The 22565-nt window shown below is 29.4% G+C and overlaps 2 protein-coding genes across 2 annotated transcripts in view; one reads left to right on the top strand and one right to left on the bottom strand.

The window, feature by feature from the left end:
* The window catches only part of LOC142232056 (ileal sodium/bile acid cotransporter), a 13952-nt gene extending 7120 nt beyond the window's left edge, over positions 1 to 6832 (top strand). Inside the window, exons 2-4 of the mRNA XM_075302759.1 lie at positions 5090 to 5454; positions 5517 to 5999; positions 6328 to 6832. Coding sequence (XP_075158874.1) covers positions 5090 to 5454; positions 5517 to 5999; positions 6328 to 6648 — 1169 coding nt within the window. The 3' untranslated portion in view covers positions 6649 to 6832. The remainder of the gene's footprint in view (positions 1 to 5089; positions 5455 to 5516; positions 6000 to 6327) is intronic.
* shtd (anaphase promoting complex subunit 1) lies at positions 6815 to 22565 on the bottom strand. The gene is made up of 16 exons (XM_075302758.1): positions 22388 to 22565; positions 21857 to 22189; positions 21638 to 21793; positions 21091 to 21576; positions 20903 to 21023; positions 20673 to 20834; positions 20423 to 20615; positions 20069 to 20358; positions 19277 to 19874; positions 16355 to 16615; positions 16128 to 16290; positions 14201 to 15815; positions 13641 to 14075; positions 13322 to 13576; positions 7379 to 7706; positions 6815 to 7312 (listed from the first exon to the last, which is right to left on the bottom strand). The coding sequence occupies exons 1-16, from the start codon at positions 22455 to 22457 to the stop codon at positions 6890 to 6892; spliced, it is 5889 nt and encodes a 1962-aa protein (XP_075158873.1). The 5' UTR covers positions 22458 to 22565; the 3' UTR covers positions 6815 to 6889.

Genomic DNA, 22565 nt, shown 5'->3' with positions numbered 1-22565 from the left:
AATTTTGTCAAAATTTTATTTCTATAGAAAATATATTTTCAACACTTTATTTCTAAAGAAGCTAATTAAGAAATAAATAAATATATAAAATAAAAAAATAAAATTAAATTTTAGTTTGACATTTAATATTTTAAAGATTGTTCTTCACTAATTAAAAAAAATCTGCACGAAATTATTTAATCCAATTAGTTTTTTATTAAAATTTCTTCAATCACAGGAATTATAGTATCAATCACGAACTTCATTCAAAAAATAATTGATTCAATTATTTTCGATTTTAGTTTTGATTAAAAAGTATGTTGAATCAATAAAATTTTTTATTGAGAAATATTGGTGATGTTTTTTGTCTTTGTAGACTAATACAAGAAATTTTTTGTAGACATTTTGCTATGAAATAGCTATTCGTAGCATTAACATTAAAATATTAGTAGTAATATTGATGTGCAGTCACCAAATTAATGGATACAATTATTTCAATCAGGAAAATCAACTTAATAAAAAAAAATAATCAAACACTTTTAATTAATTAATTACCACAATTTAAATAAATTTAATCAATTAAATAATTATTTTATCTGTTGTTTTTCAAACATGAGCCAATCACGATATTAATTAATATTTTAAATAAAAACGTAATCATTTTCAATAAATTTTTTAACTGACTTTATTTTTTATTTATTTTAGTTCTACATTAATGGCATACCGAGATTAATATTAAAAGTTGTCCTCAGTTTAATGGAATTTTCTTTTATGTGAAGATACCTATTTAAAGTCGAATCACCTAACTATAAGAAAAAATGCCACAATTTAGATTCTAAACAAATTTGATTTAATAAATGTATTCTTGCCCTATAGACCACCACCAAAGTTTATTTGCCAATCACTCAATGGTCAAACTGCTTTTGTTTAATTGAGATTGGTATATTTTGAAAATTGGTCAGGCATGTAAAATAGTCATGCAATTATAATAACGACATTGAATAAAACAATAAATGTATACACTCAAATAAATTTGTTAGTACATATACACACTTTTTTAATTTTATTGTTCAAAAGCAAAAATGTCAGAAAGAACATCAAATTTTCCTGGCTAAATACCATCTTGAGATGATCGACACTTTTGTATTTCCATCCATACTCTCCCAAATGACCAGATAGTTGAGATCCGGAGATTTTGGTGGCGTTATGCGGTAAAAAGGAAGCGATGAATCTGTTTTTAAGCCATCCTTGGTTGACGAATGCTGAATGCGATGGTGGAGTTCTATTGAATTGTCCCTGATCTGCGGCCGTAATGTTTGTCTGTCAAGGGCTTCAATCCATTTTCCTTATAATATCCATTTTCCTTATAATATTCATAATTTATTTTGACCCCACGGTCGACGAATACGAGCAAGGTGCGACCATCAGCCGTTACGGCGACCTATACCATTACCATCGGCTGCCCTTGAGTTCTGGTGGCCAATCGGCTTCTCATTGGATGTAATCAAATTCGGTAACTGGTCACTTTCGTGCAGGCTAAGAAAATGTTTGGCTCTTTCCAGATAAACTTTTGATTTGTGCATCGGTGAGCTTTGCAGTTTTTGGAACTCCAATGGTTTTAGTCCAAGCCCATTTTTCAATGTGTATTGCATCCGTTCTCGTGATATGTCCAGCTTACGAGCAAGTTTTTAACACTGCAGCATGGATTTCAAACAATTCTAGCCTTTGCTCATGGATGTGCTATTGTTATGGTCTTTTTCGTCCACTTTTTGTATGCAATGCAGCCACGATTGCCACAGTTGGTAGACTTCTTGATATTTTGGTATATTTTACAAAACATTACTCTCCAATTAAGAGCTACTTAAATTTTTCCATATAACTAGAATGTTGACAAAATTTTCTATATAACAATTTTTTGACAAAATTTAATATATAAATAAAATTTTTGAGAAAATTTCCTTTAGAAATAAAAAGCTTTGACAACATTTTCTATAGAAATGAAACTTTGAAAACAAATTTCTATAGAAATAAAATTTTTAGAAACTTTTCTATAGAAAGAAAATTTTGAGAAATTTTCTAAAGAAATAAAATTTTGAGAAAATTTCTATACAATTAATAATAAAATTTTCACCAAATTTTCTATAGAAAATTTCCTTTTGAGAAAATTTCCTTTAGAAATAAAATTTTGAGAAAATTTTATATAGAAATAAAATGCTGACAAAAGTTTTTATAGAAATAAAATTTTGACAAAATTTATCAATTTTTTTTTTTTTTTGACAAATAAAATTTTGATAAAATTTTCTATAGAAATAAAAATAAAATTTTCACAAAATGTTCTAAAGAAATAAAATTTTTGAGAAAATTTTCTTTAGAAATAAAATTTTGAGAAAATTTTATATAGAAATAAAATTTTGAGAAAATTTTATATAGAAATAAAATTTTGAGAAAATTTTATATCGTAATAAAATTTTGAGAAAATTTTATATACAAATAAAAAAATTGTGAAAATTTTATATCGAAATAAAATTTCGACAAGATTTTATATAGAAAAAAATTTTGACATAAAATAAAATTTTGTATAGAAATGAAATCTTGAAAAAAATTTTCTATAGAAATAGAATTTTGAGAAAATTTCCTTTAGAAATAAAATTTCGACAAAATTTTCTATATAAATAAAATTTACACATAATTTTCTATAGAAATAACATTTTGACAAAATTTTTTATACAAATAAAATTTTGACAAAATTTTCTATAGAAATAAAATTTTGATAAAATTTTCTATAGAAATAAAATTTTGACAAAAATTTCTATAGAAATAGAATTTTGAGAAAATTTTCTAAAGAAATGACATCTTGGAAAAATTTTCTATAGAAATAGAATTTTGAGAAAATTTACTTTAGAAATAAAATTTTGACAAAATTTTCTATAGAAATAAAATTTTGAAAAATTTTATTATATAAATAAAATTTTGACAAAATTTTCTATAGAAATAAAATTATGACAAAATTTTCTATAGAAATTAAATTTTGACAAAATTTTCTATGGAAATAAAATTTTGACAAAAATTTCTTTAGAAATAAAATTTTGAGAAAATTTTCTATAGAAATAAAATTTTGAGAAAATTTTCTATAGAAATAAAAATTTGAGAAAATTTTCTATAGAAATAAAATTTTGACAAAATTTTCTATGAAAATAAAATTTCGACAAAAATTTCTATAGAAATAAAATTTTTGAGAAAATTTTATATGGAAATAAAATTTTGAGAATTTTTATATAGAAATGAAATTTTGAGAAAATTTTCTAAAGACATAAAATGTTGAGAAAATTTTCTATAGAAATAAAATTTTGAGAAAATTTACTTTAGAAATAAAATTTTGACAAAATTTTCTATAGAAATAAAATTTACACAAAATTTTCTATGGAAATAACATTTTGACAAAATTTTTTATACAAATAAAATTTTGACAACATTTTCTATAGAAATAAAATTTTGATAAAATTTTCTATAGAAATAAAATTTTGACAAAAATTTCTATAGAAGTAGAATTTTGAGAAAATTTTCTAAAGAAATGACATCTTGAAAAAAATTTTTATATAAATAGAATTTTGAGAAAATTTACTTTAGAAATAAAATTTTGACAAAATTTTCTATAGAAATAAAATTTTAAAAAATTTTTTTTATATAAATAAAATTTTGACAAAATTTTCTATAGAAATAAAATTTTGACAAAAATTTCTATAGAAATAAAATTTTGACAAAATTTTCTATGGAAATAAAATTTTGACAAAAATTTCTATAGAAATAAAATTTTTGAGAAAATTTTATATGGAAATAAAATTTTGAGAATTTTTATATAGAAATGAAATTTTGAGAAAATTTTCTAAAGAAATAAAATGTTGAGAAAATTTTCTATAGAAATAAAATTTTGAGAAAATTTTCTATAGAAATAAAATTTTGAGAAAATTTTATATGGTAATAAAATTTTGAGAAATTTTTCTATAGAAATAAAATTTTGAGAAAATTTTCTATAGAAATAAAATTTTGAGAAAATTTTCTATAGAAATAAAATTTTGAGAAAATTTTCTATAGAAATAAAATTTTGACAACATTTTCTATAGAAATAGAATTTTGAGAAATTTTACTTTAGAAATAAAATTTACACTAAATTTTCTATTGAAATAACATTTTGACAAAATTTTTTATAGAAATAACATTTTGACGAAATTTTCTATAGAAATAAAATTTTGACAAAATTTTCTATAGAAATAAAATTTTTACAAAATTTTCTATGGAAATAAAATTTGGACAAAATTTTCTATGGAAATAAAATTTGGACAAAATTTTCTATGGAAATAAAATTTTGACAAAAATTTCTATAGAAATAAAATTTTGAGAAAATTTTCTATAGAAATAAAATTTTGAGAAAATTTTCTATAGAAATAAAATATTGACAAAATTTTCTATAAAAATAAAATTTTTGAGAAAATTTTATATGGAAATAATATTTTCTGAAAAATTTCTACAGAAATGAAATTTTGAAAAAATGTTCTATAGAAATAGAATTTTGAGAAAATTTACGTTAGAAATAAAATTTTGATTTTTTCTTGGAAATAAAATTTTGAATTAATTTTCTACAGAAATTTTGAGAAAATTTCCTTTAGAAATAAAATTTTGACAAAATTTTCTATAAATTGAAAATCGTTAGTTCTCTCTTTTTGTAGAAGTAGTAACACTACCATGGGATATTTATACATCCACTAATACTAACCACAAAAATTTGATCAAAAACCTTATGTGGTAGAATTTTCTTCAAATTTTGTTAGATAATGTTTGGCATGAGTGGCAACCGTGTATGCAACGTCGAATGGTACGAAAAACCAAAGATTTATTCACAAATGCTGGATGGATCTACGATAGCCACATATGATTTTCCAGCCAAATGTAAAGAAATCACGATTGAATTTCATTACGATTAACTTTATTTCTGAATGAATAGATCAAAATGCTTGTGTTAGCTTGTAAACAATAAATGACAATGATAACAACCTGAAGTTGGTTGCAATAAATACCAGACATTCAAAACACCAAATTATTTTTCCTTTTTCAGATATTGCCATTGGCGATTTGGATGATATTTCTTTTCGATTTCACAGCGAAAACAATTATTTGGCTCAAGTTGACGATGTTATTCTTGGATCAAATATTGACACAGTTACCAAATCCTGGTTGGGTAATATAACAATTGATGTGAAACTATTGGGATTCACAAGAATTCATGCAGAGTTATTCAATGAAAAATTGAATAGCTCAGAAATTGGAAAAGAATCCTTGCCATTGATTATAATAAGGAAACCCAGAGTGATCGATCATGTCTTTACGGGATCCGTGGCATTATTGGTTTCATTGCTATATATAAATTTTGGTGCAGCCTTGGATTTGTCTGTCCTAAGAGGTCTTATTGTAAAACCTGTGGTAAGTAGCACGATCCGAAATTGATTGCAAAAGATGTTAACGCTCCCTTCAAACATTTCCAGGGTCCTTTCATTGGATTTGGCTCACAATTCCTTCTCATGCCTTTGATAAGTTTTGCTATTGGCTATTTTGTATTTCCTGATAGTGTTGAAATGCAATTGGGCCTATTTTTTACTGGCGTATCTCCCAGCGGCGGTGCTTCGAATATATGGTCCGTCCTTTTGGGTGGCAACATCAATTTGTCTGTGCTGATGACTACCGTTAGCAATATTGCAGCTTTTGGCATTATGCCTATGTGGATTTTTACATTGGGTCGTTTGATTTTTGATCGAGGGAATATGGAAATTCCCTATAAGAATATTGCCACATATGCGATAGCCTTAGTGGTGCCATTAGCTATAGGCATAGGCATACAAAAATGTTCACCACGACTAACAAGAATTTTGGTGCGATTTCTAAAGCCTATATCAACATGTTTAATATTGTTCATAATTATATTTGCTATAGTAACAAATTTATATATGTTCCAGTTATTTTCATGGCAGGTAAGTTACCACTTTGTGGATATTTGATTTTTAATTTAATTTATTTTCTATTTAAATTATTTCATTATACACTCAAAAGAAAAAACAGTTATGAAATTTCTATTAAAATCCTTATAAAATCCAAAAAAAACTTATTTTGGTCCTGGAGCGAAAAAAAAAGTTATTTCGTAACTGTCCCAAAGAAAATAAAATAAAAAATTTTATATAAAAACTTATATTGGGCATATTTGCTTAAATATAGCAATATAAATATATATTTTTTATATTCTATTTCAAATTTCCCCTAATATTTAACGATATATTTAATCCATTAATTTCTTTTTTTTAGATTATACTTGGAGGTTTACTACTACCCTGGCTGGGGTATTTATTTGCATGGGGATTGGCAAAAACCTTAAACCAAAATTCAGCGGATGCTTTAACAATAGCAATTGAAACGGGAATACAAAATACTGGTATAGCAATATTTCTTTTACGCAGTTTACCCCAACCCCAGGCAGACTTGACTACTGTTGTACCAGTATCAGTGGCAATAATGACGCCATTTCCATTATTGGGTTTATATTTGTATCAAAAATGTACGGGTCGTAATATCAAAGATGGTCAAATTCTACCATCCGAGGATCCGGTAAATAGTAGAGAATCGTAAACGTTTGTTGATATGTGCAATATGTAGGTCTTCCATTTTTTTCTATTGTTATTATTTAAATTATTTTTTGTATTTAAGAAAAACAAATTGTATATTTAGGATCAAATCAAATGTTGTATATACATACCTTTTTTTAAAAATTATTTTTGATTTTTTTTTCAAATAAATTATTGTTGTATTTAAATTGATTCTTTTTGTTTTTAACATTAAACTATTAATGACTTGGACTTCAAATCAAATCCTAGTCACTTGTGGCTTTTAAAATTGTCAACAAACATTGTGTTGTATTGGCTTCCAAATTGAGTTTTGCAAATTCCTTTACATAGCCCATATAATTTGAAGGCGATGGCATTGTGGTATTTAACAAATTCGGTGTTAATTGATAATAGATGATAACAGCTACCATTTGAGCTAAATCTTCTTGAGATAAATTTGCTATAGCATGAGATTCAAAATCTCTTGCATTTAAAAATTGTCTCAAAGGTTTCGATAACTTTTGTCGATACATTTCCATATAGACTTTAAATTGTTCAATATACGATGATATTAATTCCTTGGGAAATAATATATGTGGATGTGAATACTGATCTAGATAGCAGTTTAACAATTTCAATTGCCAAATATCATTAAAATTTGCCTCTTGCGTTGTAAGACGTAAAACATGCTGTAAACAATGAACAAAACCTATGAATTATTGTGAATGTGAAATTATAACCAAATCATAACTTACATTATAGGTAGCCACAAAGATGGGTAATACATGCATTTTATCTTTCACCACAGCATTATAAAATAACATAGTTAAATGTTGTTTCAAAGCCAATTCTGTGTTGGATGATTGTGGTTCATCCAAATGAAGAAAACGATCTGTGAAGCCTATAACATAAGGTTCATTTGAAAATCGTTCCAGAGTTTTTGGATCTATTTCCCAGCATATATATTGTTCTGTTGTTAATGTTTGCGAAAATAAACTTTTCAAACGATCAGGATCTTCTAGATGTGATAGACAGCCGGAACGTTTCTTTATTTCAATACATGCTGAATTTTCTAATGCTTTGCTAGAAAAAAAAAGAAAATAAAGAAAATTCTGATCATAAAAAAATCACAAAAATTTTTCCAATTAAAATCTTAATCGAGTTTTAAAAAATATTAAATTAAAAATGTAATTGATTCAACAATTTTTTTAATTGAAACAAACATCAATCACAAAAATTAATAGTATCAATGATTTTTTTTAATTGATAACTATCATACTCATGTTAATAAATCTAACATGAGTATAACAAACATTAAGTACATTAAAAATATCACAAATATATTAACAATAAATTTAAAATTAAACGTAAAATAATAAAAAAAATACATAAAAAATTAGAACAAATGTACACGGAAGCAAATATCAAATTAATTTATTAATTGAAAATGTTTTTCAATTAATAAATTAATTATTACAATTAACTTTTTAATGAAGACAGAAGCATTGAGTTAATTAAGTCAATAATTGAAAATTTTTAAATTTTTAATTAAAAACTTAATTAATACAATTAACTTTTTAATCAAACTCGGAAGACTAAGTCAGTTAAAAAAAGTGATGGATTTTTTTTTAAATTTTTAAATAAAAATGTATTTCAAACAATCAAGTTTTAATCGAACTAAAAGCACAAAGTCAGATTAGAAAGTAATTGAAAATAGTTACGCCATTAATTAAAAAAATTAATTGAGTTTTGCGATCAACATCAATTAAATTTTTAATTGAATCAATTAAAAAACATGGAAAGTCTAATGTCGGGCGGGGCCGACTATATTATACCCTTCACCACTTTTTTAAGACCACATTTTGGTACCATATCAAATCCGTCCAATGTGTTGGATGCTATATGAATCCATACACATATATTCTGTATATCTGAGCAGATCTGTACAGAGTTTTGCAATACTTATAGATTTTACATTTAAGTCGGCTAATGCGCTGAGGTGGAACACAATGTTATTAAAAAAAATATAGGAAACATTTAAATATGAACCAATTTTGAGGCAACTTCGCAAAAGTGTATTTATGATTTATCGGTCGACAGATGTGTATTAGAGTAATAGAAAAATGTAAGTCATTTTGATAAGTTTTCGACTTAGCAGTGGCGATTTGATAAGGAAAATGTGGGTATTTCGGCCAGTTTTGCCTAAATAGGAAAAACATATATATGGAATCTATATCGAAATCTGAACAGATTGCAATCAAATTTCACATGCATAGTTACTATGTTGAATCCACTCCCTGTGCAAAATTTTACGTAAATCGGATTACAACTTTGACCTCCGTGGTCATATGACGGAAAATCGGGCGAAAGATATATATGGGAGCTATATCAAAATCTGAACCGATTTCAACCAAACTAAACACGCATATGCAAAACCTTAATTCTACTCCCTGTGCAAAGTTTCAAGTTCAATTCTACTCCCTCTGCAAAACTTCACGTAAATCAGAGTAGCACTTTTGCCTCTGTGGGCATATTAGTCCAAATAGGGCGAATGACATATATGGGAGCTATATCTAAATCTGAACCGACTTCAACAAAATTTTGCACAATTAACGATACTATAAAACGTACTCCTTGTGCAAAATTTCAAGCAACTCAATTAAAAAATTAATTGGATCAATAAATTTCATGATTGAATCAGATTTTTTTGTGTGTAGAGCATCAATAATTAACTTATTTTGAAATTGATTGAAAATGGCATTTTTGAAGTTATTTGCACAGAAAAATTCACGAAATTTTTTACAATTAGTCTTAATTGAGTTTAAAAAAATCAATTAAGAATGTAATTGATTCAACAAATTTTTTAATTGAAACAAAAATCAATCACAAAAATTAATATTATCAATTAATTTTTTAATTAGATCAATTAATTTTTCATTTCTGTGATTGAAGACATTTCAATTAAAAAATTAATTGGGTCAATTAATTTCGTGATTGAATAAAAAAAAAATTTTGTTGTGTGAGCGTTGCCAATGCGTTGAATATCTGGAGGAGGGGAGTTCCAAAGACCTGTTGTATTTGTGAAAAACTGCCATTCAGAGATCAGAAGTTGGTGGTGGGTATCAGAGATTGATGGTGGGTATAACCAGTATACGTCTGTGTTGTATTTGTGAAAAACTGCCATTCAGAGATCAGAAGTTGATGGTGGGAAAATAGAATTTGGTGTCTTTTTCGAATGTCCTTCTAAATGGACATCGGTAGTGAAAGGGTTAATTTACTGTGGAGGTACGGTGGAATTTTTGTGTAAATAATTTTGTGCATCAGTGTAAGTGCTTTAATTTTCATGTAATCCCCAATTTCCACACCGAATAACTAGTGAACAGTGGGCTAATCACGACATTCGATATTGAGAACTTTTGATCGAAATCTAAATTTTTCGGATCACGGGAGTCGATATCGAGTTTTTTGATCGACAATTTTTTCGATTGGTAAATTACAATCGTTAAACATTTTTCACTTGTTTTCGTCATATAAGAATAGTGAATATATTAGTTTTAGTTCGAATTGTTGCTAATTTGTAGTAAATTTACATATAATGAACATATTTTGGATATTTAGGACTAATGCAACTCCAATAAAAGTTAAACAAAAATTGGTCATAGTCGAGTTCGGGAGCGAGCATCCTAGCTTGGCAAAGATTCATATATAAAGTGCACATGCTAGATCGATATCCAAGAGATTGTGATCAACCAATTACCGTAGCATTCCGTGACAACATAACGCTTCTGGACCACCTTGTCGAACTAAAGCACAAAGTCAGATAAGAAAGTAATTGAAAATAGTTACGTTTTAAATTCAAAAAATTAATTGAGTTTTGCGATCAACATCAATTAAATTTTTAATTGAATCAACCAACAAATTAATTGAAATTTTCAAATCAAATCAATTAATTGTAAGAATAGTGAATGATGAAGGCTTCCACTGGCAAAAAGGTTTAAGACGGCAGACAATTGTAAAGCGATAGAATTGATGTTGACATGCCACCAACAATTATTTTCCATTTGAACGCCTCCTTCGTCAGCCGAAATCGTCCATTGAGCCTGCAAAAGGTGACTTTCTAACAGTGCACACCATTTCAAACCCATGTAGTTACACCAATAACAATTTGCACTTTTATTCCTTATTTGACGCCAAATTATTTTATATTCATCTCATCCTTCAATTAGGAAGGAATTCGGAGGAATATGCAATACAATTTACTTTGATATCTTAAAAAAAAATGTGTTTTTCTACATTCTATTTTGTGCCGCTAACTTAATTTTGTCATTTCATTTTGTTCTGCTTCGTTTTTGCTGTTGGCAATGCTAGAGAAATTGCATCAAATTTCGATCGAATGCCGTGATCCAAACTTTTAATCGTATCGACAAATTTTTCGATACGATTATGAATTCGTTATCGAATGCCGTGATTAGACCCCAGCTTTCGTATCATTTTAAACCATAAACATATCGCAGAATAGATGTATGCTCTGCCTTCAAAAGTCTTTGCCAGCAGCATACGAATATGAAGAGGCGTGTAGTGTTGGATTTTATATAATGTTCATAGCATACCGAACATTTTCCCAGTGGCAGAAATTATTTGATCATTCCAGCTTAAAGACTTATTGAAGATTAGTCCAAGATTTTTCACTTTCTCCTTCTGGTCAATGTTCAATCCACTGATCTTTACCATATGTTCACATTCAATGTATTGTGTTGGCCCAATTACTAGTACAAATTCTCACTTTGAAATTAAATTTTTTTGTTCCTGTTCCTCCTGATTGTACATCGGAAACACAGGCAAAACTGAAAATGGAAAGAAGTGATTTGATCGTCCCGATGGTTAGGTTAGGTGGTAGCCCGATGTATCAGGCTCACTTAGATTATTCAGTTCATTGTGATACCACATTGGTGAACTCTCTTATCACTGAGTGCTGCCCGATTCCATGTTAAGCTCAATGACAAGGGACCTCCTTTTTACAGCCGAGTCCGAACGGCGTTCCACATTGCAGTGAAACCACTTAGAGAAGCTTTGAAATCCTCCCACCAGCATTACCGAGGTGGGATAATCCACCGCTGAAAAACTTTTTGGTGTTCGATCGAAGCAGGAATCGAACCCACGACCTTGTGTATGCAAGGCGGGCATGCTAACCATTGCACCACGGTGGCTCCCTATATGGTCGTTGCCATATAACGAAGAAGCTCTGGAGAAATGTTGTCATGTCCAGCTGCTTTTCCCATTTTCATTTTATCGAGTGCATTGCAACTGGGCCATATCGGTCCACTTTTACGTATAGCCCCCATATAAACGGACCCCCAAATTTGGCTTGCGGAGACTCTAAGAGAAGCAAATTTCAGCCGGATCAGGCTGAAATTTGGTACATGGTGTCAGCATATGATCTCTAACAACCATGCAAAAATTTGTCCACATCGGTCCAGAATTACATATAGCCCCCATATAAGCCGATCCCTCAATTTGGCTTGCGGAGCCTCTTAGAGAAGCAAATTTCATCCGATCCGGCTGAAATTTGGTACATAGTTTTAGTATATGATCTCTAACAACCATGCAAAAATTGGTCCACATCGGTCCATAATTATATATAGCCCCCATATAAACCGATCCCCCGATTTGGCTTGCGGAGCCTCTAAGAGAACCAAATTTCATCCGATCCGGCTGAAATTTTGTACATGGTGTTAGTATATCGTCTCTACTGACCATGCAAAAAATGGTCCACATTGGTCCAGAATTATATATAGCCCCCATATAAACCGATCACCAGATTTGACCTCCGGAGCCCCTTGGAAGAGCCAAATTCATCCGATTCGGTTGAAATTTGTTATGTGGTGTTAACACCCATGCAAAAATTGGTCGAAATCGGTCCATAATTATATATAGCCCCCATATAAACCGATCCCCAGATTTCACCTCCGGTGCCTTTTGGAGAACCAAAATTCATCCGATCTGGTTGAAATTTGGTACGTGGTGGTAGTATATGATATTTAACAGCCATGCCAAAAGTGGTCCATATCAGTCCATAATCATATTATAGCCCCCATATAAACCGATCCCCAGATTTGACCTCCGGAGCCTCTTAGGGGAGCAAAATTCATCCCATCCGGTTGAAATTTGAAACGTGGTATTAGTATATGGTCCCTAACAGTCATGCCAAAAGTGGTCCATAAAAGTCCATATTCATATATAGCCCCCATATAAACCGATCCCGTGATTTGGTTTTAGAGCCTCTTGGAGGAACAACAAATTTCAACCGAGTCAGTTGAAATTTGGTACATTGTTGTAGTATATGGCCGTTAACAACCATGCCTAACTAGGTCCATATCGGTCTATAGTTATATATAGCCCTCAGATAAATCGATCCCCAATCACACATAAACTGGTCCATATCAAGTTCATAATTGTATATAGCCCCCACATAAGCGACCCCCATATTTCAATTCTGGCTCTCTACCACGTATGGACTAACTCACAATTTAGAAAACGATGTTAAGAAGTTTTAAGATACCACAACCCAAGTAATTCGATTGTGGATGACAGTAGGTTTCGTAGGTTTCTACGCAATCCATGGTGGAGGGTACAAAAGATTCGGCCTGGCCGAACTTACGGCCGTATATACTTGTTTTTCTCTATCAATATATACTCACATTAGCTGATTCCAATTACGATCTTTCTCAAAAGATACAGGCCAATAGTTGGGGTCATCAACAACAACTTTTTGCAAAGAACTCAATTCGGGTAGCATACAAGGAGCCATAGGCAATCGTCTCATTTCTGTAGAGCCCACTTCCAAGACAGAAATATTGCATAGGCAAAGTTTTCGAGTATCAATATCACGTGGCAGAAAAAGGCGAGGTTCTACAGCCAAGACATACAAATGACGAAAGGCTTGAAGATGATACCTAAGAGAGAAATATAAAAAATATTATTTTTACAAATTGTATATGGCCTTATTCCAGTCCATACCTATTATCATTGCTATGCGTGGGAAACTTAGGAAATAGAGCACATACTAAAGCGGCTATGGCTTCGGGAGTTTTAGAAATGGTAAAACGTCCAGCTCCCAGGAATAGAAAACCCAATGACATGTGAATAGCCATATGTGAGCCATAGGTTACATGAGGATGTTGACTACCAATTCGTGATCTTAAATAACGAATTATACGTAATATTTCCAAATCACCGGAGCCAGCAAATACCAAAGATATTGCCAGTAAAATAACCATAAGACTATTTTCAATTGTTGTACGACCGGCGAATTCTCCAACATATTTCCCTGGAAATCCTAAGAATAATTTTATGGCCCGCCTTAGGGTTTTGAAAGCTACCGGATTTTCGGAACCTGCATATTTTAAGCCTATGCAAAAGGCAGCGCCGGCGATTATATTACAATAAGCTTGGCTGAAAATAAAAAAGGGGCTTGTTTAAGATCTTTGAGCGATTATAAAATCATCAAGGAATGAAATTAAATTTTTTTAGGATAAACAATGACAAGTCTATGATGTATAACCAATTTCCTTACTTACGTTATAGCTTCATGATCAATATCCTCATTGTCATTTACTTGCGATCCCTTTTCAATATCAAATCGTAAATTAATGGGAAATTGATTATGCAGCCATTCTTCATCGGCCTGTATTTCTGACCACATTATCAAACCATGAGCAATTGTACGTAGCAACAACAAATCTGGTCTAACCAAATCCAATAAATATCTGGTGTTGGGAGGATTCATCCATTCCGCAACAGCCTTATTATCAGTATTGAAGAACATCAAACCCAAGGCTAATGTAGCACCCGGGGCAGTTACATCGATATTAACCTGTTCTCCTTCTCTTACTTGAAATGAGGGTAATTTATATTTTTCCTTTTGTGACCCCGTAAGCAATCGCTTATTTCCACCAACCATATAATAATGCAATGTATCAGGTAATTGTAGATCTCTCAGACCTGCCGGAGATTCACCTTGGCCCAGTGTCACTAAACCCAAAGCCAGACCAGCTGTTAGAGCATACGATTCACGTTCTATACTATTTTCCATTTCTGGTCCTGGAGGACGACCAACTTCTTGTAACAATACCTCAGCTATGTGACGTTTAGCTGTTCCCTGATAGAGTAGACCAATTCCCATTAACGAAGCTACTTGGATATTTTGAGGTATGTCCAATTCCAATGCTGTGGCCGGTAATAGGGCCTCAATGTGAACACTTAGCAATTTAGTGGTGGTATTATTCATAGTACCACGATGGGTAGCCGAAATACCCAGGAGCAAACCTACACTGGTCATTTCATCACATTTCACCAGATATTCATAGATACTCATAAACGACAGAGTCTTGAGGTGGCCATTTAAACCCAGGGCCATTAGAAAACCAGCATGCTCTGTAGAAATATCAGTCTGTCCCTTTGGTTTATTATAAACGATCCATGTCGAATCCACATCACGGGCATTGGGTGATATTTTTAGACCAGCTGCTACACCATTATGAAATGTCGGCCATAGGCTCATATTAGCTGGGAATTCAATTTGTTGCATTTCCACAGTAGCTCCCTTGATGGGCTCCTTGCCAGTCAAACATAATTTTGGTATGGGCATTGACTCTGTGGGCGTAGGTATTGACGTCCTCAGGGTAAACATACCCCTACCCAGGGGTAATGTCATAGTTCTGGTACACAATGTAAACAATTGTTTCTCTTGTTCCTCTATAAATTCATGATCCGAGGTACCCGGTGACTGTGTTATATCAATTATGACAGGTTCTGAGGAGGACAACAATCTTCGTACTTCCGAAACACGCATATCATCGGGAAAACGTAAACTTAATAATTTTGTATCAATATTATCCATACCATCATCCAAGGCAGATTCCATTTTGGAGATACCTGTTTTTGATGGTGGCCAACGGGCTGCCAAAGAATCTTCGGTATCAAAATTGACCTTTTGAATATATCCCGAATTATTGTTAATGGCAAAATTGTGATTTTGTAATTTTGCATGTGCTTCTAGATCAGATCGTAATATTAGCTCATATGTAGTAGCTGAACAGCCAATGGGTGGTTCAAGCCTAGAATATTCCAAACATTCTGCTATACAAAGATGTATTGCCACCGGCAATCGTTCAATATCTCTGCGTGTCATTTCTGTAAGAAAGGAGAAGGTCAACATTTTTAATAGAAATCTAAATCTACACCGAAAAATATAACCAAAAAATATTTTCAATTAAAACAAAATCAATTAAGAAAATGATTGAAAATAATTACGTCTTTAATTGAAAAATTAAATGATATAATCATTATTTTTATTAAGCTAAGAACGCGAAGAACAATTTTTCAGTTAAAGTCTTAATTGAGTTTTAAAAAATATTAAGTTAAAAATTTAATTGATTCAACAAATTGTTTAATTGAAACAAACTTCAGGTTTTTTGTTTTATTTTTCGTTCTTTTTTTTCTTACCCATATTTATTAACATTTGTAACACTTGCTCCGACCGTGAAACATTTATCGATATAAAACGTTTTGGCTTCTTGGGAAAATGAGATTGTACAGATTCAGGAAAATCCAAAGGTTTAATCCATTGTTTAATTTTCTCATGACCATGCATAATTAATGATATAACCTACAAGAAAACTTAAGAAATATAGAGCAATACAATAACAGAATTTCGGACATATTAAATATACCTGCAAAACATTACGACTTAAATCATTTATCCCATCGACATAGTTATAGGGTATGCAAATCTTATCTTTGAAAATAAATTCAATTTGTTGAAAAACATTTGGTGCCGCAAATTGTAAAAGTTCTTTGTGCAACATTTGAGAGCCATGTTGTTCTGTAAGTATACACGTTTTCGAGGCATTCTTTACTAAACAAGGGAAATCGAGCGAATAATGAAAAGTGTACGACTGCAATTGCATATCAACCGCCAGCTGATGAAGGAACTAAAATGTAAAAATTAAATTAGAAAAACAGGTATTATTTTATACAAGTCTTAATTTAAATTAATTAATTACAAATAATAGACTTGATAAAAATTGTTTTTTAGAGCACGTCAATTTTCTCGAAATTTTATTTCTATAGAAAATGTTGTCAAAATTTTATTTCTATAGAAAATGTTGTCAAAATTTTATTTCTATAAAAATTTTGTCAAAATTTTATTTCTATAGAAAATGTTGTCAAAATTTTATTTCTATAAAAATTTTGTCAAAATTTTATTTCTATAGAAAATTTTGTCAAAATTTTATTTCTGTAGAAAAGTTTGTCAAAATTCTATTTCTACCGAAAATTATTTCTATTAAATTTTTTTTTTAGAAAAATTTCTCAAAATTCTATTTCTACAGACAATTTTATCAAAATTTTATATCTATCGAAAATTTTGTCAACATTTTATTTCTATAGAAAATTTTGTCAAAAATTTATTTCCATAAAAAATGTTGCCAAAAATTTATTTCTTTAGAAAATGTTGTCAAAATTTTATTTCTATAAAAAATTTTGTCAAAATTTTTTTTTTTCTATAGAAAAATTTGTCAAAATTTTATTTCTATAGAAAAATTTGTCAAAAATTTATTTCTATAGGAAATTTTGTAAAAATTTTATTTCTATAAAAATGTTCTCAAAATTTTATTTCTATAGAAAATTTTGTCCAAATTCTATTTCTATCGAAAATTATTTCTATAAAAAATTTCTTTAGAAAATTTTCTAAAAATTCTATATCTACAGACAATTTTATCAAAATTTTATGTCTATCGAAAATTTTGTCAACATTTTAATTCTATAGAAAATTTTGTCAAAAATTTATTTCTATAAAAAATTTTGTCAAAAATTTATTTCTTTAGAAAATGTTGTCAAAATTTTATTTCTATAGAAAATTTTGTCCAAATTTTATTTCTATAGAAAATTTTGTCAAAATTTTATTTATATAGAAAATTTTGTCAATTTTTTTTCTATAGAAAAATTTGTCAAAATTTTTTTTCTATAGAAAAATTTGTCAAAATTTTATTTCTATAGAAAATTTTGTCAAAATTCTATTTCTATCGAAAATTATTTCTATAAAAAATTTTGTCAAAATTTTATTTCTATAGATAATTTTGTGCAAATTTTATTTCTATAGAAAAGTTTGTCAAAATTCTATTTCTACCGAAAATTATTTTTATAATTTTTTTTTTTAGAAATTTTTCTCAAAATTCTATTTCTATAGACAATTTTATCAAAATTTTATGCCTATCGAAATTTTGTCAAAATTTTATTTCTATAGAATTTTTTGTCAAAAATTTGTTTCTATAAAAAATTTTGTCAAAATTGTATTTTTTTAGAAAATGTTGTCAAAATTTTATTTCTATAGAAATTTGTCAAAAATTTATTTCTATAGAAAATTTTGTCAAAATTCTATTTCTATCGAAAATTATTTCTATACAAAATTTTGTCAAAATTTTATTTCTATAGATAATTTTGTCCAAATTTTATTTCTATAGAAAAGTTTGTCAAAATTCTATTTCTATAGAAAATTATTTCTATAAAAATTTTTTTTTAGAAAATTTTCTCAAAATTCTATTTCTACAGACAATTTTATCAAAATTGTATGTCTATCGAAAATTTTGTCAACATTTTATTTCTATAGAAAATTTTGTCAAAAATTTATTTCTATAAAAAATTTTGTCAAAAATTTATTTCTTTAGAAAATGTTGTCAAAATTTTATTTCTATAGAAAATTTTGTCAAAATTTTATTTGTATAGAAAATGTTGTCAAAATTTTATTTATATAGAAAATTTTGTCAAAAATTTTTTTCTATAGAAAAATTTGTAAAAATTTTATTTCTATAGAAAAATTTGTCAAAATTCTATTTCTATCGAAAATTATTCCTATAAAAAATTTTGTCCAAATTTTATTTCTATAAAAAAAATTTTGTCAAATCTTTATTTCTATAGACAATTTTATCAAAATTTTATGCCTATCGAAATTTTGTCAAAATTTTATTTCTATAGAATTTTTTGTCAAAAATTTATTTCTATCGAAAAATTGCCAAATTTTCTTTCTATAGAAATCTTTCACAAAATTTTAGTTCTATAGAAAATTTTCTCGAAATTTTATTTCTATAGAAAATTTTCTCAACATTTTATTTCTATAGAAAATTTTCTCAAAATTTTATTTCTATTGAAAATGTTGCCAAAATTTTATTTCTATAGAAAATTTTGTCAAAATTTTATTTCTATAGAAAATTTTATTTCTATAGAAAATTTTGTCAAAATTTTATTTCTATAGAAAATTTTGTCAAAATGTAATTTCTATAGAATATTTTCTCAATACTTCTTTTTCTATAAAAAATTTTGTCAAAATTTTATTTATATAGGAAATGTTGTCAAAATTTTCATTCCACAGAAAATTCTGTCAAAATTTTATTTCTATAGAATATTTTGTCAAAAATTTTATTTCTATAGAAAATTTTGTCAAAACTTTATTTATATAGAAAATGTTGTCAAAATTTTATATCTACAGAAAATTCTGTCAAAATTTTTTTTCCACAGAAAATTTTCTCAAAATTTTATTTCTGTAGAAAACTTTCTCAAAATTTTATTTGGAGGAGCAGATTTCTATTTGTTCTTACCTTTGCCAAAGGCATCAAATGTTGATGCATAGAATCGTCCAGCTTAAAATCTTCATACAACAAGTGAAAGCTATAGAAAATAGCTGGTATTGTAGTAAATAATATTGCCGATGTCTCAATATTACTACACATATGCTGATTTTGTTGATTTGACGTATTTTTTGTTCCAGTACTCTCACAATCATCCAAAACGTTTAACATAAATTGCCAATCTTCATCAGTGCCCGAATGTATTTCATCATTTTTCTTACGTTTCTTGGGTTCTTCGGCATAAAATGATGTCGTAGTACCACTACTAACATCATGCATAACAGATGAATAGCCCATTAAATCGAATAGCACATTGCGAAATATATCCCACTCTTGTTGAATACAATAGTCTACAGATCCGGGAGGATTACGGGCACCATACCATTTTGTAATCAATTGAATAAATTGATCTCTTTTCAAAACTTGTCTTAAAGCATCGATACAACGTGTTACCAACTTGGTTTCATTAATCAATGGTAATGTGATACGAAACATTTTGCCAAAACTGTACGATAATGTTAAACGATTTCCAGCAGGATCTCTTAGGCCCAGACATACATTTTGTGATCTAGAAAATAGACAAAATGTTTAAGTATATACAGTCGAAGTTCCATATAATGAATCTTGATGAGACCAGAAAATTACTTCATTCTATAGAAACTTCATCATACAGAAAATGGGAAGCAGTGTTTTTGAAATTTGCTAATCGTATAGAAGTTTGACTGTATACCAAACTAGAGTTTTTGGTTAGCAATTACTCACCTACTACTCAATAACTGTGGCTGTAAAGGATGTACGGGTGATAACATGTGAAGTTCTTCTTCAAATGTTGTATCGCCAGGCTTTTGCGCCGAAGGTAAAAGACTGCTTCGCCTAGGAAATGAAGTATTGGGAGATTTATTTTGGGGACCACATGCAATATTGGCTGTCGTTTTAGACCCTGGTGTATTACCAGTATTGGTATTGGGGATATGAACTTTGGATACCAAAACCCCACCAGTATAGAGTATTAAAATTCCTGAAGGATCCAACACGGCAATCATATTCATTCTCTAGGGGGGGAAAAACTTGATGACTTAAAAACGATGCGTATTAAAAAATATTAAAAAAAAATACCTCCAAAGGCACAGCATCCTTGGCCACTATTGTTATACTTTTCGTAGAAATTTGTAAATCATCACTGTTGTAATTATTTAATAGAACCATTTGTAATTTACATGATCTTGGCAATAGATAACACAGATATATTTGTCCCACCAAATCGGTATGGATGAAAGCTTTGGATGACATTTCACAAAACTCTCGATTGCTGTTGAAATATAATTTGTGATACATGTTTTTTTTTAATATATGCATGTCTACTAACTTTCCATAGGTATTTTCAGTCCAAACATGTTCCAAACACAATTCCGGAACAATAGGCTTTGATGGTTGTGATTGACCGCATTTCCTTATATCCTGTACCGAAATAGAATGTTGGCCAATTGTCGATTGTAAATTACTCAATGGCGATGCTACCGGAGAACGACTAATTTGTTTTTTAATATTAATATTTTGGTGTACATTTTTTTAATATTCCAACTACCAAAAACTTACTTTAAATTGCCAAAAGCTCCACTTAGAGAATGTGCACTATTCAGAAATTTACTTATATGGGTGGAATAGTTGGAAGTTCCTAGGCTAGTACGACCCATGTGTGCTGTACTATTTTTTTGAACTGTTGATATAAATAAATAAAAAGGAAGAGAATTTGCAAATCATATCTTTATACTAACAATACCTACCACCACCAAATTTCATGCTACTCTGTGAAAAACTCCCATGACCACCTACAGTAACACCTAGATTTGGTTTATGAGCACTAAACTGATGTGTATTACCAAAAACAGTTTCATTTTGTGCTCCTATATATTGTATTTCTTCTGATGAAGCTTTGCGTAGACGTGAAATGAAATGTTTTCCAATTTTCGTATCACACAATAGCAACAAATCGGAATTTTCATCAGAAAATATTATCTTATAATCCGATTCGATGAGATACGATATAACATTGGTGGCCGACTTATTTAATACGGGACAAATTTCATCTAAAGGATGTGCTAGTGAGAAGAGACGAGGCATTGAGATTGAATGATTTTGTATAATGGTATTGGAGGAAATTTTTTCCAACAAAATACCAAAACGTGTTGGCCATACATTGGATATTGGAAATTCCAAATTAGAAAGGAAATCTTCACCATTACTGCAATAAACTCTCAAGGAGTTTTGATCTAGAAACAAAAGGGGTATAAGAGGACACTTGTGAGCTTAAAGGTAACCAAAACAACCTACCAATTAAACATATTGATGTTATTTTTTCACCATCTTCTTCTTTTGCTTTATCCTTGGCAGATCTGAAGAAAGATTTATTGCAGAAAAATGCAAATTTGATGGGAGTTTCACAAGTGAAACATAAACGAGGCAAAACACAACGTTCATCCGAAATTCCTATAAAGTTATAAAATAAACTGTAATGACAATACAACACAATAATGACCTTTGTGTTATTACCCCTAGTCCATACTGCAGTATGCTTTCTAACATACAATTCCTCCTCAGAATTTACCACATATTCGCACATATACTCTGGTGGACCATGTATATTATTGTTGGACTGCCTTAATTTACCACTTTTAGAGGAATTCAATTTAGTCTCTTTTCCTTTTTCTGCTGTTTTCTTTGTTTCCTTAGTACGGCTGATATTTTTTGTCCTTGGACTACATTCTTCATAGATTTCTCGAACACACCAAAATTCATTGTGTTCTTCCTTGGGTGATATGTTAAAATTTTGCAGACGTAATAACAATGCATTCTCCGAGGGTAAATGAGGATTCGGTTTTATCTCTGTGGGTAAAAAAATCCATTAGGGACATAGAAGACAAATTTGGTAAGGAGCATAATTAGCTAGCAATTTGGATTGAATATTATTTCCTCCAATTGTATAGCAACTAGATTTTGGAAATTCCCTTACACCAAAGGCGCAACAATTATCCTGTTCGATCAAACCTTTGCTCAATTGGTTCTTGTAATGCTCTTACTCACCGGGATGCTCATCGACCGCCAGTCGACCTCGTGGAATATATTCCAAAAGAGGCTCTGATACGGCGATCATAACTTCGGTTTCATCCAGATTTGCAAAAATTTTTTTGATTCAAACCAACATTCAATGATTCGCAAGAAAGAAGTATTTCACCGGCCGCCACAATATTCCAAACAAATT

This window comes from Haematobia irritans, chromosome 3 (assembly GCF_050003625.1).
Source record: "Haematobia irritans isolate KBUSLIRL chromosome 3, ASM5000362v1, whole genome shotgun sequence".
NCBI classification, from domain to species: Eukaryota; Metazoa; Arthropoda; class Insecta; order Diptera; family Muscidae; genus Haematobia; species Haematobia irritans.
This window is presented reverse-complemented; position numbering and strand designations above follow the sequence as displayed.